The 14,038-nt window shown below is 38.3% G+C and overlaps 2 protein-coding genes across 3 annotated transcripts; both read right to left on the bottom strand.

Annotated features, from left to right (window-relative positions):
- Window positions 1-3: 3 nt before the first annotated feature.
- Window positions 4-8,615, bottom strand: LOC146502057 (uncharacterized). Of its 2 annotated transcripts, XM_085132355.1 has the most exons (10): window positions 4,727-8,615; window positions 3,712-4,047; window positions 3,321-3,590; window positions 3,068-3,157; window positions 2,117-2,227; window positions 1,899-1,988; window positions 1,779-1,807; window positions 1,422-1,478; window positions 1,245-1,319; window positions 4-631 (listed from the first exon to the last, which is right to left on the bottom strand). In XM_085132355.1, the coding sequence occupies exons 1-10, from the start codon at window positions 4,779-4,781 to the stop codon at window positions 515-517; spliced, it is 1,230 nt and encodes a 409-aa protein (XP_084988481.1). In that variant the 5' UTR covers window positions 4,782-8,615; the 3' UTR covers window positions 4-514. The 2 variants fall into 2 exon arrangements, with proteins under 2 accessions (XP_084988481.1, XP_084988480.1); XM_085132354.1 differs by having other exon boundaries at window positions 1,245-1,478.
- Window positions 8,616-8,736: 121 nt separating this feature from the next.
- On the bottom strand, window positions 8,737-14,038 carry LOC146502056 (proline-rich nuclear receptor coactivator 1-like). The gene is made up of 2 exons (XM_085132363.1): window positions 13,394-14,038; window positions 8,737-10,037 (listed from the first exon to the last, which is right to left on the bottom strand). Exons 1-2 carry the CDS (start codon window positions 13,718-13,720, stop codon window positions 9,567-9,569), a joined length of 798 nt encoding a protein of 265 aa, XP_084988489.1. The 5' UTR covers window positions 13,721-14,038; the 3' UTR covers window positions 8,737-9,566.

Here is a 14,038-nt window from a genome sequence, read left to right as displayed (position 1 = left end):
GCAAACTCAAAAAACCACAGCTTTATTTGCTGGCTGGGAGAAACAATACAAAACTACACTGGAAAAATAAACTAAGCACACAGAGAGGTGCCACAGGTAAACACACACCGTACAACACCACACAGAACAAGGAAAACACAGGGCTTAAATACACTGAGGGATAACGAGGGTAACTAGACATGGGACACAGGGAAGGCAAAGTAACAGGAACCCTTTACACGAAATACAATAAACAAAGAACATAACTAAAACCAACAAAAACACTGGGTCAGAGAACCAGTACCGTGACCATAAAACTCACGTGCTGGAGCCTTTATTATTTATTCATATTTATATCTATGAAAAAATATAGTGCAACATTCTGTGTTAGAAATTATAATTAAAATACAGATTATATTATCACTGTTGTTAAATCCTGGGAACTTTAGCAAAACAGAAATCCTCTTTCATTACACAAGAATGGAAAGAAAGAAGTTATCAAAGAAAAAGAGATTCTGCGTTTTTTCCTGTTTTTTTAGTTTTTTGGTTTGTTGATGCTAGCATAGAGGTTGCTGGGAGCGGGTCCAGGAGAAGAGACTGGACATATAATGTAGGTCAAAGCTTCACCCTCTTCATCGTCTTTATGGGGAACCTGAAAAAGAATACACAGCTTTTTTCTTTTTTTCCTTTTTGTTTCCTAACCTGCCCTGTCTGGGAGCTTTAACAAACTTTTTTTTGTTACAAACACATTTACTTTACCAAGAAGAATTCTACTCTCTACGGCTCCTCTTGTGAGCCAATTTCTTTTTATTTTAATATTTTTTGTTTTTACATATGAACAGATGAGGACAAAATTACTAGCCTCTCAATGAAATGTAAAATTTTTGTCAAAATTTCCCAAGGGTTTTTCTTTAAATCAAACATAAATAATTTCCTCTTGCACACCATAACATAACTATTATGGTGCATCCACCACCCCTGCAGCGGCACTGCAGACCACGCCCTGCCATAAGGTTCTTACTCCTTACTATATATGGATGCTTGGCCAGGGTTCCTCTGCTTAAAGAGTGAGCAATGCTGTCTTAAAGAGACAGCATTGACCTGTCTCCTGGGGTATCTCGTGTTGCACCAGAGGATACCCCAGGAGACAGGTCAATAACTACGCCAGATCTTCCAGCCATGTGCCCTAAAACCAATGGGTAAGCAGTAACTACCGACAGGGATCAGTAGGAGGAGAAATCCCGCGACCTTAACAATCAAATTACCTGAAGACCTGGATAGCTGTAGGTGGTCTCAGTGTAGCTGAGGGAGGCGTAGAGAACAACATCTTGAAGATCAGCCTGCACAGTGAAGACAACATAAAGACTGCTCAGTAATGTATAAAATGCAGATTCAACATATAAGCGAACAAATACATGTGGTGAGTAACTGTGTGATCTCACAGATTCCTGAATGGTTCCTGGAGCAGACGAAGTTACTGCAGAGTTTAAATTCTGTTCCTGAAACAAACAGGCAAATATGTATATATATATATATATATATATATATATATATATATATATATATATATATATATATATATATATATATATATATATATATATATATATATATATAATTTCTGTATAATCCGTCATGTTTGTGTTATTGGGAAAGGTTGTTTGATTGCAGACATTCCAGCTTAATTTTCTATTTATTATCTGTCTTGTCCTAATGTGTCATGCTGTTTTGTTGTTCTCGTGGCTCAAATGAAGGAAAAAATCAAAAATTATCTGTTCCATTCTGATTAATAAACTCACCATGTTTTCATCCATCTGTGCTTTTTTCCCTAAAAAATAGAAAATAAGGAGTCAACTTTAACTTTCACAAACAGAATCCAGGTTTATCAACCTTTCTGTTTATATGTGAATAAATCCCACCAGCTCTTATCCAGATGCTGACGACAACAACAGCTGCTATAAGTGCTACTAAGCCCAGAGCCACAATGGCAAGCCTGTACCAGGACCAGTCTGGGAAGAGAGTGAAAACATGAAAAGTATATTTTAAATGTATGCTTAAGTACATGATCTGAAATATCAGTGCATGCCTTTAATATTTACCGAAGTCTGTAGAAAGAGAGCGATATTGTTGCCATTACCTGGTAATTTTCTCAAACCATTCATGATTTCCAGCTGTTTTGTTGTCAGACCTCCTTTAATGCCAGATTCAGTCATTATTTCCAATTTAATTGTTGCTGCTGCATATATTTCTTCACCAAAAACAAAAGAATAAAATTGAGAGGATCTTTCATTCTGTATGTTCTATAAGAGTTAAATGATTTGTTTATGTATCTTCATCTGAACAAAGAAACAAAACTCTGGCAACTACTCAATAGGAAGCTGTAAGAGTTTGCTTTGTATATGTAATATTGTAAATTAAAACCCATAAATGAAGTCATTACTAACACCAGTCTGAATGACTTTTGATTAAACTGTCATGGTGCTGGGTCGTTGACCCAGCGTTTTGTGTTTTATGATTATTTTCCTCTGTTCTAGTTATTCTGTGTCCTCCCCCCTTGTGTCCGGTTCGGGTTCTAGATTTCCTGTTTTGTTCTGAAGGTCTGTGTCTGTTGTCATTGTGTTCAGCTTGTCTCCTCCGGTCCTCATGTGTATTGGGTTCAGCTGTTCTTCCCTCCTGTGTGTGATTACCTGATTACCTTGTGTGTGTATATTTAGTGGGTGTCGGTCTGTGTTCGTTGTCAGCCCGTCTGTGTTTCATGGTGTCCTGTTCCTCGTCTGCGTCTCTCTGCCGCCCACCCCGTTCGTATGATCTCCGGTTTGTTATTTAGCTATCCCAGTTTAGGTTTGTTCTGTTAATTCTCTTCCCTCACTGCCTGTTTTTGCCACTCCACCACTTGTAAATAAACCTCACTCGAATCATCAGTCACTGCCTGCAATTTGGGTCCTCCTTTTCCTCCACACCACATGGCTCACCCCGCCAGCCGTGACATAAACTTTGCTCATTCACTAACAACAACTAACATTTTCTTCTAAAATTCAGAAAGAAAAAGACTTTGCTGAAAATTGATACAAAATATTGTTGACATTACCTGGTAAATTTGTTGAACCATCCATTTCCAGCACTTTTATTGTAGTCATTGTGTCTAATTTAACAGTTGTTGCTGTATTTGTTTCTTCACCTGAACAAAAAACTAAATTCAGTGGCCCTTTCATTAGAAAACTTTCTGTATATTCAGTCGATTAAATCTTCAGATTAATAAAATATGATAATACCTTAGGTACTTAGACAAAATAATGTGAATTCATTTAATAAGCTCTTCAGAACCTCTCCTGGTTTCTTACCTGATGAATGATGGCTGAAGGTAAAAAGCTGCTCTTTGTTATTTTCTGTACTTTTTAAGCTACACTTAAAGTCAGAACTTGATATGTGACCATATGTAAGGTTCAGAAAAGTCACTGTAGCAGAGCAGGAAGACTGTGATGTTTTTAAATTTGAGTAATCTCTATCCAGATCTTTTCTGTTATGGATCCACTTCACTTTGTGTCTACACCGATCAAATGTCAACACAGAGCAGCTTAAAGTTACTTTATCAGCGTTCTTCTTTTCGGTCACTGGTGAAGATGAATTGCAAGAGAAAAACAAAGCAAGAACACATATTTCTTAAATGTAATGAAAATATGCTGTTCCAATGACACCACTTGAACTAAAATATATTGTGATGTAAATACTTACTGACGACAACAGACAGATAAACCACAGCATCTGGACCTTGCTGTCTCCCTGGATTACCTCTAAACTGTCTGCAGGTGTAACGACCAACATCCTCAGCTGTGACCTTCTTTATAACCAGTGAGCATTCTGCTGTAACACTCAGTCTGTCTGATTTGGCTTCTTCTTTGATTTGTCTATGATTAACCAGCTCTACTGCTGGTGTGCCTCTTGAATCTCTGAAGATCCAGGTGGTAGTGTGACAGTTGTGATGAATGTTGATCCGATTTTTACAAGGCAAAGTGACTTTATCTCCATCTCTGACAGTGAAGGAGAGCGAAAGATCTCCACTTAGTGCTCCTGAGAACATGAAAGAGAAACAAAAATATTACCATTACTTGTGCAAATGCAGATAATTTACATTCTTGTGCACAGAAAAAAATGTGTGCACCAAACTCAGTGTTGCTCTAACAAAAGCACAGCTGTCTACATAAAGATTTCAGAATAAAGTAAATCTGAGAAGAAGTTGGAAAAAATTTTCTTACATGTTAAATGTATCTTTACCTTTAAACAGAAGCACCCCCCCAACATTTTAATACTTGTAGGTACATGTAGATCTTCCTTTCCTACAGTTGTATTATGCATAATGCACTGTGAGCCTGGTTTGAAGTAGAAATGCTGAGTAGGGAAAACAGTGTCCCATGGGTCACAGTGGCCAAAAATATATTATATCAAATGGTAAATGGGCTAGTTCTCAAAGCACTTTATATGCTTTTTGTGGTTTAACACATGAAATAGAATTTTTTTAGGGTGGTTTAGCTAAACAATTCTCATATTTCGCATAAATCGCATAATTTTGTGCAATTACTGTTGATTTAAAAAGTAAAGAAATATAAATAATGAGACTGGACTAAAATAAAGTCTTTACTCTAATATGCAGTGTCTTAGTTTATTTTCAGATTTGAAAATGTATTTTTAAAATTTGTTGTTGATATTAAGTAAAAATTAGGTTTTAGAGTATTTGTAAAGGTTACCTTACCTGAATAAAGAAGCAACAAAAACAGAGAAATGCTGAATAATTTGTGATCAATCATCGCCTTTTGTTCTGGTTTTCCTTCTCATCTTGTCACAACTGCAACTTGCAAACTCTGTTGTACTTGTCAAAGACAAATGTCTATCTTCTTTACTTCCTGTCTCCTCCTCATTCACGCTGTGGTTATTTTTAATGTTGGTAGGTCATACAAATTCCCTTAGTTTTTACAAACGTGTAGATATGAAAGAAAAAAATGAACATACATCCTTCTTTAACCAAACTGAGACAGCAGTCTTACTTACTTTAATGGAGGTAAATTAGAGTAAATCTTCAGGATATTAAAATATGTGCTGTAGAGGTTTATCTCCACTGAAGCCACAGCACACTTCCTGTCCATTGCCATATATAGAAATATGTACTTGTACCAGCAATGACATTACATTGTGCAGTGTGACATTCTGTCTTGTGCAAACTCATATTGCTTCAGTGTTTATTAAACAACAGAATCCATGCTGATGACAGTGATCAAGACTGTGCTCTCAATGATTTACCTTGTTTGCTGGTGCTGATGTAAAGACCAGTGGTAACCGTAGCATCAAATGTGTAAACCTGAGATTGTGTTGTAATAATGTTACATTGTACATGAAAGCTGTATTGGATCTGATTGCCTAATTTAGTAGTGTTCAGCATGGTGATGGCTTGCTTGGGGATAAAATCTGTTGCTTAGTCTGTTAGTTTCAGGTAGTCATTCAAACAGTACATGACCAGGGTGAGCTGGGTCTTGAAGGATTCGATTACTGTTCTTGAGACAATAGGAGCTGTGCAATTTTTCAAGTGAGGGGAGAGGACAGCTGACTATCTGCTAGGCCAGCGGTCCCCAACCTTTTTTGTGCCATGGACCAGTTTATGTCCGACAATATTTTCACGGACTGGCCTTTAAGGTGTCAACAAAATAAAACCAGTACCAGTACCAAAAAAGAAGATGATTTATTCATAACACACGGGGAAAGACCCAGGGAAACCCAGTTAACGATAAAAATGATAAAATAAAAAAAAAAGATAAAACTGATAAAAACCCTGAAAACCATAAACTTCACACCTGAGTCTCAACTCTCGCGGCCAGGTACCAAATGACTCACGGACCGGGGCCGGTCCGTGGCCGGTAGTGATGGGATTTCCGGCTCTTTCGGCTCAGATCACTTAAAAGAGCCGGCTCTTTCGGCTCCGAACCGGCTCTTCAGGTTGTTTTGTTGCTTTAATTATTTAATCTTTAACAATAATATAAAATTATGCAGAAAAGGAATTACTAATGTAAAAAAAGTGGTTTTATTTATATATGTTTATATATGGCCCCTAGAGACAAAGCACGTACAAACTCTAAAGCATATACAAACTCCAAAAAGCACGTACAAACTCCAAAACACATTTCTAGCGTTAACTGAACTTCCAAAACAGAGCTACCCAGATCACTTAAATTACACAATTGAAAGCATGTGTGTATTGTTTGTGTATTTATAGACAAGCACTCATATTTATTCAAATAATTAAAAAAAAAATTCATTTACCTGTTATTACCACACACCAAATCCGGTTGTTGATACTTCCTGGCTTGTGTAACCACTAGGTAACAAAAGCTCAACACTGCGCCCTAGCATCCTGGAGCACTTCTGTTGTCTTTTGTACGTGATTCTGAGTTTGTACGTGCTTCTGAGTTTTTACGTGTTTTGGAGTTTGTACGTGCTTCTGAGTTTTTACGTGTTTTGGAGTTTGTACGTCCTTTGTCTCTAAGGGCCACCATAAATATACTTTATTTATTCACTCCACATAAAATGTAATAAATAAATCGTATAATACAAAAAACAACTATTTACATTTTAAACTTTTAACTATTTAAATTTTCAGCTTTTTCCTTTTAAACAAATTTAACGTGAAACAACACAAAACACTGCAAACCACAACACAATTAAATATAAATTAAAATATTAAAACAAAAAGAAGATGCACATTCTCTGTCATACGGGCCTGCATGATTTCTGAATCCTTTATCATCTGCAACTGAAAATAGTGGATGATTACTATACCTTTCTAATGTGACGTTGTTGTCCCTCACTCTCTTTCTCTGTTCCTGTGCTGCTGCGAGTGTAACTAACGCCCCTCCCCCCTCTGCCCAGCGCAAAGTACAGGCCGCGCGTGCGGAGTTCAGCGGAAAAAAGGGCGAGAGAGAGGGTGAGAGAAAGAAGAAAAAAAACCTCACGGCTCCCAATAAGGAGCCGGCTCGCGTCGTTCACTTCAAAGAGCCGGCTCGCGTCGTTCACTTCAAAGAGCCGGCTCTAAGAGCCATTTCGTTCGCGAACGACCCAACACTAGTAGCGACAACAGGAACTACTTCCTCTTCCGCCTTTCATAGTCATGTGCGAAATACGCTGTTGCCACAATAGTCTTGCAATTTCCCTTATGTCCCATTTCCACAAAAATAACTCCACCTGTAATGAATACTCAAACAATATAGTAGGGGTTACCAATTTTTTAATTGCATTTTAAATTTTTGATATGAAAGACTTTATAAAATAAATGCCTTTTATTCTCAAATTGTGGCATGGACATAAATTTTTATGCTTATTCTTATAAATGGAATGAAATGATTTTAAAACACTGCAATAAAATGGGCAGTTTTTCTTGCTACATTAATACAATTTTCCATTCAAGCGACATCACAGAGGTCAAAGAAAAAGATCCAGCAACTGCCTGCATCCATGAAAATTATTTAAGTTAAAAAAGTGAGAAAAAAAACTTATGGTACATAATCATAAGATGACCTGTATTAACTTTAACACATACTTCAATCCTGGTAAACAATCATGTGTGTAAGGAACACAAATACAGGTAAGAGGTACATGGCATGAGCATGTGAGTGAAAATCAAGTCCCATTTAGGAAAAAAAAAAGTCATACAAAAAGAAAGAAAAAAAAACTATGTCCAAGTGAGCCTTAAACAGCTGTAAAAAGTTAAAGTGTGGAGACATTGTGATGTGTGTGTACAACAGCGATTTCTCATTTATGTCCTTGCTTTCACTGAAAAAGCTAAACTTTAAAAATAAATCTCTTTTCAACTTACTTTGTTCTTTTTTTCTATTCAGCAAATAACACATAGCACACAAACATCGCTGTGACTCTGTTCTCTCCTCATTTAGACATCCTCACTTACTGCATGTTTACCTGCCTCTATTACCACATAATAGCACAAATCAATCATTCCCAGCGTCCGAGGCAGCAGGAATGACCAATTCATCCATGGATAAAATGTCTGATAGTAGCTCAACATCCAATTTACAATTTTCAAAATTCAAAAGCGAAACAATAAAATGTCTTTAGAAGATTTCAGGAGGTAGAAACAACAAATGCTTGGCGATTTTTTTTTTCAATATAGTGACTTCAAAACAAATTATTTAATCAACTCACTCTAATCCTGGCATTTCATATAAAAATGAGGACAGCTGAGTTACTGATTCATTGTAACAAAATTTTACATCACTGATTGTCAAAAAAAAAAAAAAAAAAAGACTGAAAATTGTTATTTTAATTTTACTGCCATGAAGTCCCTGAAACACTAATGTGTAGACGTACTTCAGATACTGTTCTGTAAACATTTGTTTTCTGGTGTGGGGATAAAAAAAAAAAAAATTAAGAAGAACAAAAAAGAAAAAAGGCTAGGTGGACACAAAGAAAAAGCAAACTTAAAGTGTACACACTTTTTATATCAGTGCAATAAATTTTAAAAAAGAAAAGAAAAGAAAAAGCACTTGGTGTGGATGCAGGATACTGGCTTTCTGCAGCAGCTGGTTTGTGCGACTTTTCACATTGTCGTCATTATCTTGCTTTCACTGAGGCTTCAACAGCCCCGTCAGCATCACAGTCCCTGATTTGACTCTCGACTCTCCACCAGCTGGACCCGTGTTGAGGGAAGGGAAAAAACTTCAGCTAGCAGCTGTAACTTAAGGTCATGCCTTTTCTTTCCCCCCCCCCATTTTTGATTAGTCCACTTTCCAAGCCTTTTGAAAGGTACACAGCCAGAACGTGGAAGTCCTCTCCTGTGCTCTAAGCTGGCTGGTGAATTCATCAAAGTGGCTGGTCAAGCTTTGGGACATCAAAACAAGGTGTCCTGCCCTTCCTGATTGCTCTTACTGATTTACACTGAAAACAGTCTCTTACATCCACTGTGCCTCATGCTGATGACGCTGTAACAAAGTGCCTCAGTTTGCAGGGGGACTATTTTTTTCTCTTTTCTGGAAAAACCTCAGTAACAAAACTAGAATCTCAGTTAAAATAACAAGAAAAATATACACAAATGTGTGTTTACAATAGATTATGTACATTTACACAAGTGCTTTAAAAAGTCAAACACATGGCTGCCATTTCCAAAGTGTTCACAAGGAAAGTGCCGTCATCACTTTGCATGACGTAAACATCAGACACTGATTGTTTTGCTGCTGGAGGCGACTTCAGATCACTTTTGCACAATCTCACTAACTGAGAGACAAAAAACCTTTCAGTCATTTATCAGCTTACCAGAAGTCAGGAAGTATCTGATAAACATCTGACATACACAGCATGTCAGTCAGATTTCCAGCAACAACACAACGTGTACAAAATGTTCACAAATGCAGGCAGCATGTTGGCTAATGGGAAATTGTACTACAGTGAATGAAACTCCCTACATTGTATTGCAGTGTGTTAAAAGGGCCAAACTACATTTAACTTTCCATTTTAATTTTCCAATTGTGGGTATTAAAGGTTAATCGCATATCAGACACTATAGGTCAGCTCTGATTTGAAACTCCAAATTGTGGTCATGATGCATCCTGAACCTTCAGCAGTGACTTCAAATGAACAGTCATTTGCTCCCGGCTTTGGTTGCTCTTAATAGGCTCATCTTCTCCGACCCAGTGGCTGGGCGGTTTCGGTAAGACACTGGGTGAGGGTGGCTCACTGAACTTAGCTCCAGCATAGACCTTCTCACCATCTTTGAGGTATTCAGGTGCAGCTTCAGCAGGCAGTGCATTCACAATCTTTACATTGTTGGAGGGGTGGAGGGGCTTTTTCTGCTCTTGAGCCTGATGGACGGAGATGGGTTTATTTGGTGTGCTGTTATCTTTCTTCTTTGTGGGGTGAGCCGCGCCAGGTGTTTGGCTCTGCTTGGGCTTGTGGCTCCTGGTGTTCACATTATGGTTGGTCTGATCATGCTTAGGCAAGCTGCGATTAGCTTGACCCCCTGGTTGTGCAGCCCCTCGCTCCAATCTGCCACCTTTAAATTTCAGCAGCTGCAAAACACAAAGTTTTAAATAAAACTGGATTAATATTCATTGAAATTTAAACTAAAGGGCAGACGTCTGCTTCTTTGCAGCCTTGGCTAGTAACTGACACTTCACCCTCTTGTCTAAATATGGTCATTTATTACTCCAAAACACACACGCACATCTCAGTGACCAAAATGTTAACACTGTGGTTAACTGATGTCATCGTGATGTCACAGTGGCTGTCTTATTAATTATAGTGTAGGGACCACAGTAGGGGATGTTTTTGACCTTACAAACAAACATTTCCAGAGTGAGGTTGCTTGTAAAATGTGGGTTAAATGCATAGTTGGAAGCTCAAAATATCAGCATAGATGCGTTTAGATAAAATCTTGGGTTTTAAAGGTTCTTTCGCCATCTTGGCTCAAGCTAAACAAAAACAAGAATTTAGAGACGTGATGAATAGGAAATAAGGGCAACATGGCTAACCATTTAATCACTTTTGCCCCCCCCTCCAATCAGCCTTAGGAGCCAAAATTACCACTTCATTTAAATAGCATTTAATCAATTACTGAATGCTACAATCATAAAATCTGGAAACTAGGGCTGCACGATTAATCGTTAGAAAATCGCGATCTCAATTCATACTTGACAACTTGACAATCAAATGACAACGATTTATAAAAAATAAATAAATAAATAAATAAATAAATAAAAGACGACGGCGATTGTACCGCATTTTGATCCGGGACGTAATCTGCATGAAAACAAGCGCTCACTCTTCCTGCTCAACAAATGACAAGGGCGGAGCCTTATACCACGTGATACAGAAGCTGGCTGCTAAAATTGGCAGGGAAAAAACAACGGAGAGCACGTCAGGGATGACGAGAAAGTGACTGGAGAAAATCCGTCCCGGTCAACCACCCAAACATCAATAACGGGAACCTTATACAGCGCTTCCCCATACCCGTCGAACTCCTGCAGACACAAAGAAATTACGGAGGCTATTACTTATCACCTGACCAAAGATATGGCTCCCATCAACACTGTGCAAAACGAGGGATTTAGGAAAATGATCAACACCCTAGACAAACGCTACACAGTGCCGTCCCGCAACTATTTTTCTATTGTTGCACTACCTGCTCGACACTGCTCTATACACGCAGTGTCGAGCAACGGTGGAGATGGAATGTCAAGCAGTTCAACATTTTGCGGCAACGACAAAATGTGAGACATTTGTTGTTTTTATGTTTATTTATTGTTTTTATGTTCAGTCTCAACTGTTACGAAGTTGATGTGCAGTTAATAAGCGCAATAAATATTTATACTGGAAAAGAAAATCGTGAGAGAATCGTGATCTCAATTCTAAGCAAAAAAAATAGTGATTCTCATTTTATGCAAAATCGTGCAGCCCTACTGGAAACATTTGGCTTTGAAAACAAAATACAGTGGAGCCCCGACTTACAAAATAAATTCGTTCCAGAGGGTCTTTCGTAAGTCAAAATTTTCGTAAGTCGAAGCACCTTTTTCCATCGCCTTTTGAGTGAGGCGATGCTGGCTGAAGACGAAGTTCTTGGTGGAGGAGGAGGTGGCGGAGGTTGAAGAAAGCATACGTATGCATGCATACATACGTGTACATGTACATAACATTATGGAATTTAATTTAATTTTTTTTAATTTTCTATTTTATCTATTTCGTTACGCGGGAATTTTGCCGTACCACGGGCAGAAATATTGTCGTTAAGTGCCTTCGTAACTTGAATTTTTTGTTAAATGGGGTCTTCCTAAGCCGGGGTTCCACTGCAATGCATAAAAAAATGTCGCACATTATCATCTTTTAGGTTTATGTGGTAAAGCTGATGTCAAAAAGTTGCTTATTTCTACCACCGGTATTTACACATCAACATTATGAGTCATTTGGACTCATCTGTGTGTACAATTATAACTTTTCTGCTTGAACAGATTTCTCTCACAGCTGCTGAGTCAAACACACAGCCTGTAGTTTAGGTTTCACTTTTGGAGAAACTGACTTATTCTTCAAACCTCCCTCATTTGTTATTATCTTCTGTGCTTGCATATCCAAATTCCCATCTGTTTATGCAGGCATGGTAATGTCTAAAGGAACGAATTTATTGACACCAATGTTTTGCATAAAAATCCAGTTGTTGACTGTTACAGACTCCTGATTTATTTTTATTTATTAATTTTTTTTTGGGGGGGGGGGGGGGGGGGGGGGGTGTTTACATTTCACTATCAGAGTATAACCACAGTGTAGAAACAGAGTTTATACCAAAAAAAAAAAAAAAGGAAAAGAAAAACAAAAGACTCGGGTGTGTTGATGACCCGCTGCCAGTTAGATGATGTCATTGTTTCATAATAACCTGATAAGCTTGGGGGCGTAGTATTGCGATAGACTGAACAGTTTCATACTTGTTTTCACCCACCCCGTCAAATCGCACACACAGCAACACCTTGTTTTCTGATATTCTTAAACATGCAGGTTTTCTCCTGACTCAAAACAAGCCATTTAACCACAACTGATCCGCTTTGATAGTTTGTGTTACTATAAGTAACAGAAACAATTTAGCTTGAGTAAGACGAAAGATCCAGTTTGAAGGAAAATGTGATTAAAACTGTTGCTAATACAGTCCAGGTGATTTTCCTTTGGTGGAGGACCAAACAAAGCTTAGGCAGGCACCAAACATTTTTAATAAGCAGGAACAACATTGCACATTTATAATAACGCCAACAAGTCCGTCTGTTAAAGTAATACACTTCCTATACCAAAAACATGTGTTCATTGTCTTTTTTGTGGACTCTCCCTTCTTCATTTATCTGACAGACAAGCCTGACATCCATGCGTAATTGGGAACATTTTTTGAGAGGAACAAAGACTCGACTCACGTCACCTTCAGGAGAAAGAGTGGTAACTGCGTCAGTTAAAAACGCCTCAGGCACAACAACTGGGTTTCAGCCCAATAGGTTTTGTATGGGTATCTTTACGTGTACTTTTACATGAGTCTGCATGTACTTTAATACTATACTAATATATACTTTAATATACACATGGCTGCAGACACTGAATTTTCATTAAATGTTTGGATTATAAAATATAATGAAGAACCAACTTTACCAAATTTAACAGTATGCCAGAGAGAGAAAGAAATGCATATCCGCACTTGTAACAAACCTTAAAATAAAATATATTAAGGCTTATTAGACGTTTTGTACTTTCTGAAGGCAACCGATATGATCATACACTTTGTGGATCATAGTTTATTTTCCCATTATGGTTTTAATTGCCTTTGTTCAACTTGAAACAGGTTTACTTGTCAGTTCAGCACCAAGCCCGTGCAGAGCTGCAGTGCAGCTATAATCTGTACCTCTTTCCTAGCTCCATGTTTGAGGGGATGGAGGGTGAGCACGGTCTCACCGGGCTCGGTTCCGCCCTGAGATGCGGGTCTGTGACCAGTCGAGGCCGTCAGGGTGTTGTTGTTGTGGTGGTCCGACAGGCGGCTGTTGGGGCAGTTTCTCGGGGGTTTGTGGTGATGCAGCGGCGCTGCGTTCCGCAGCTTCCTTCCGCCTTTCTTCAGCAAAACCTGCTTCGTTTTGTTCGTCACATCGCTGCTGGAAATCAGCGATATCGGGTTGTTATTTTCGACATTGCCGATGTTGGCTTCATCGCCATATGCGGTAGATCCGTCCAACATGTCTCTGAAGTGGCGAAAACATAAACAGGCTGTCTAATTCCTCCGTGGATGTTGTTTTAGCTAACAACGTCACAGGCTAACAGTTAGCTACCAATTAGCTAAGTGGATAATTCGCTTTCCTTTTTTCGAGCTGCCCTCACACAGAAAACAAATACTTAACGAATTTAACGTTAAAGTATATCAACGGAATCTCCAGTGTGGAAACTTAAAAGGTTTTTTTTTAGTTATTGCTGCCGCTAAACAATGGATGGCGCGTCGTGCAAAATGAGCCTGTCAAAGCAGAAGTGGCAGAGAGCTTAAGTTACCCATAATAAAATA

The sequence above is a fragment of the Neolamprologus multifasciatus genome, chromosome 15 (genome assembly GCF_963576455.1).
Source record: "Neolamprologus multifasciatus chromosome 15, fNeoMul1.2, whole genome shotgun sequence".
Lineage (NCBI taxonomy): Eukaryota > Metazoa > Chordata > Actinopteri > Cichliformes > Cichlidae > Neolamprologus > Neolamprologus multifasciatus.
This window is presented reverse-complemented; position numbering and strand designations above follow the sequence as displayed.

Excerpts from the sequence above, each read along its gene's own strand:
- LOC146502057 (XM_085132354.1), bottom strand. The coding sequence starts at position 4,781 with ATGATTGATCACAAATTATTCAGCATTTCTCTGTTTTTGTTGCTTCTT. Across the intron at positions 4,048-4,726 it reads TTTGTTGCTTCTTTATTCAG|GAGCACTAAGTGGAGATCTT; the intron begins GTAAGGTAACCT and ends TCATGTTCTCAG. Across the intron at positions 3,591-3,711 it reads TTATCTGTCTGTTGTCGTCA|TGACCGAAAAGAAGAACGCT; the intron begins GTAAGTATTTAC and ends CATCTTCACCAG.
- LOC146502056 (XM_085132363.1), bottom strand. The coding sequence starts at position 13,720 with ATGTTGGACGGATCTACCGCATATGGCGATGAAGCCAACATCGGCAAT. Across the intron at positions 10,038-13,393 it reads AACATGGAGCTAGGAAAGAG|CTGCTGAAATTTAAAGGTGG; the intron begins GTACAGATTATA and ends TGTGTTTTGCAG.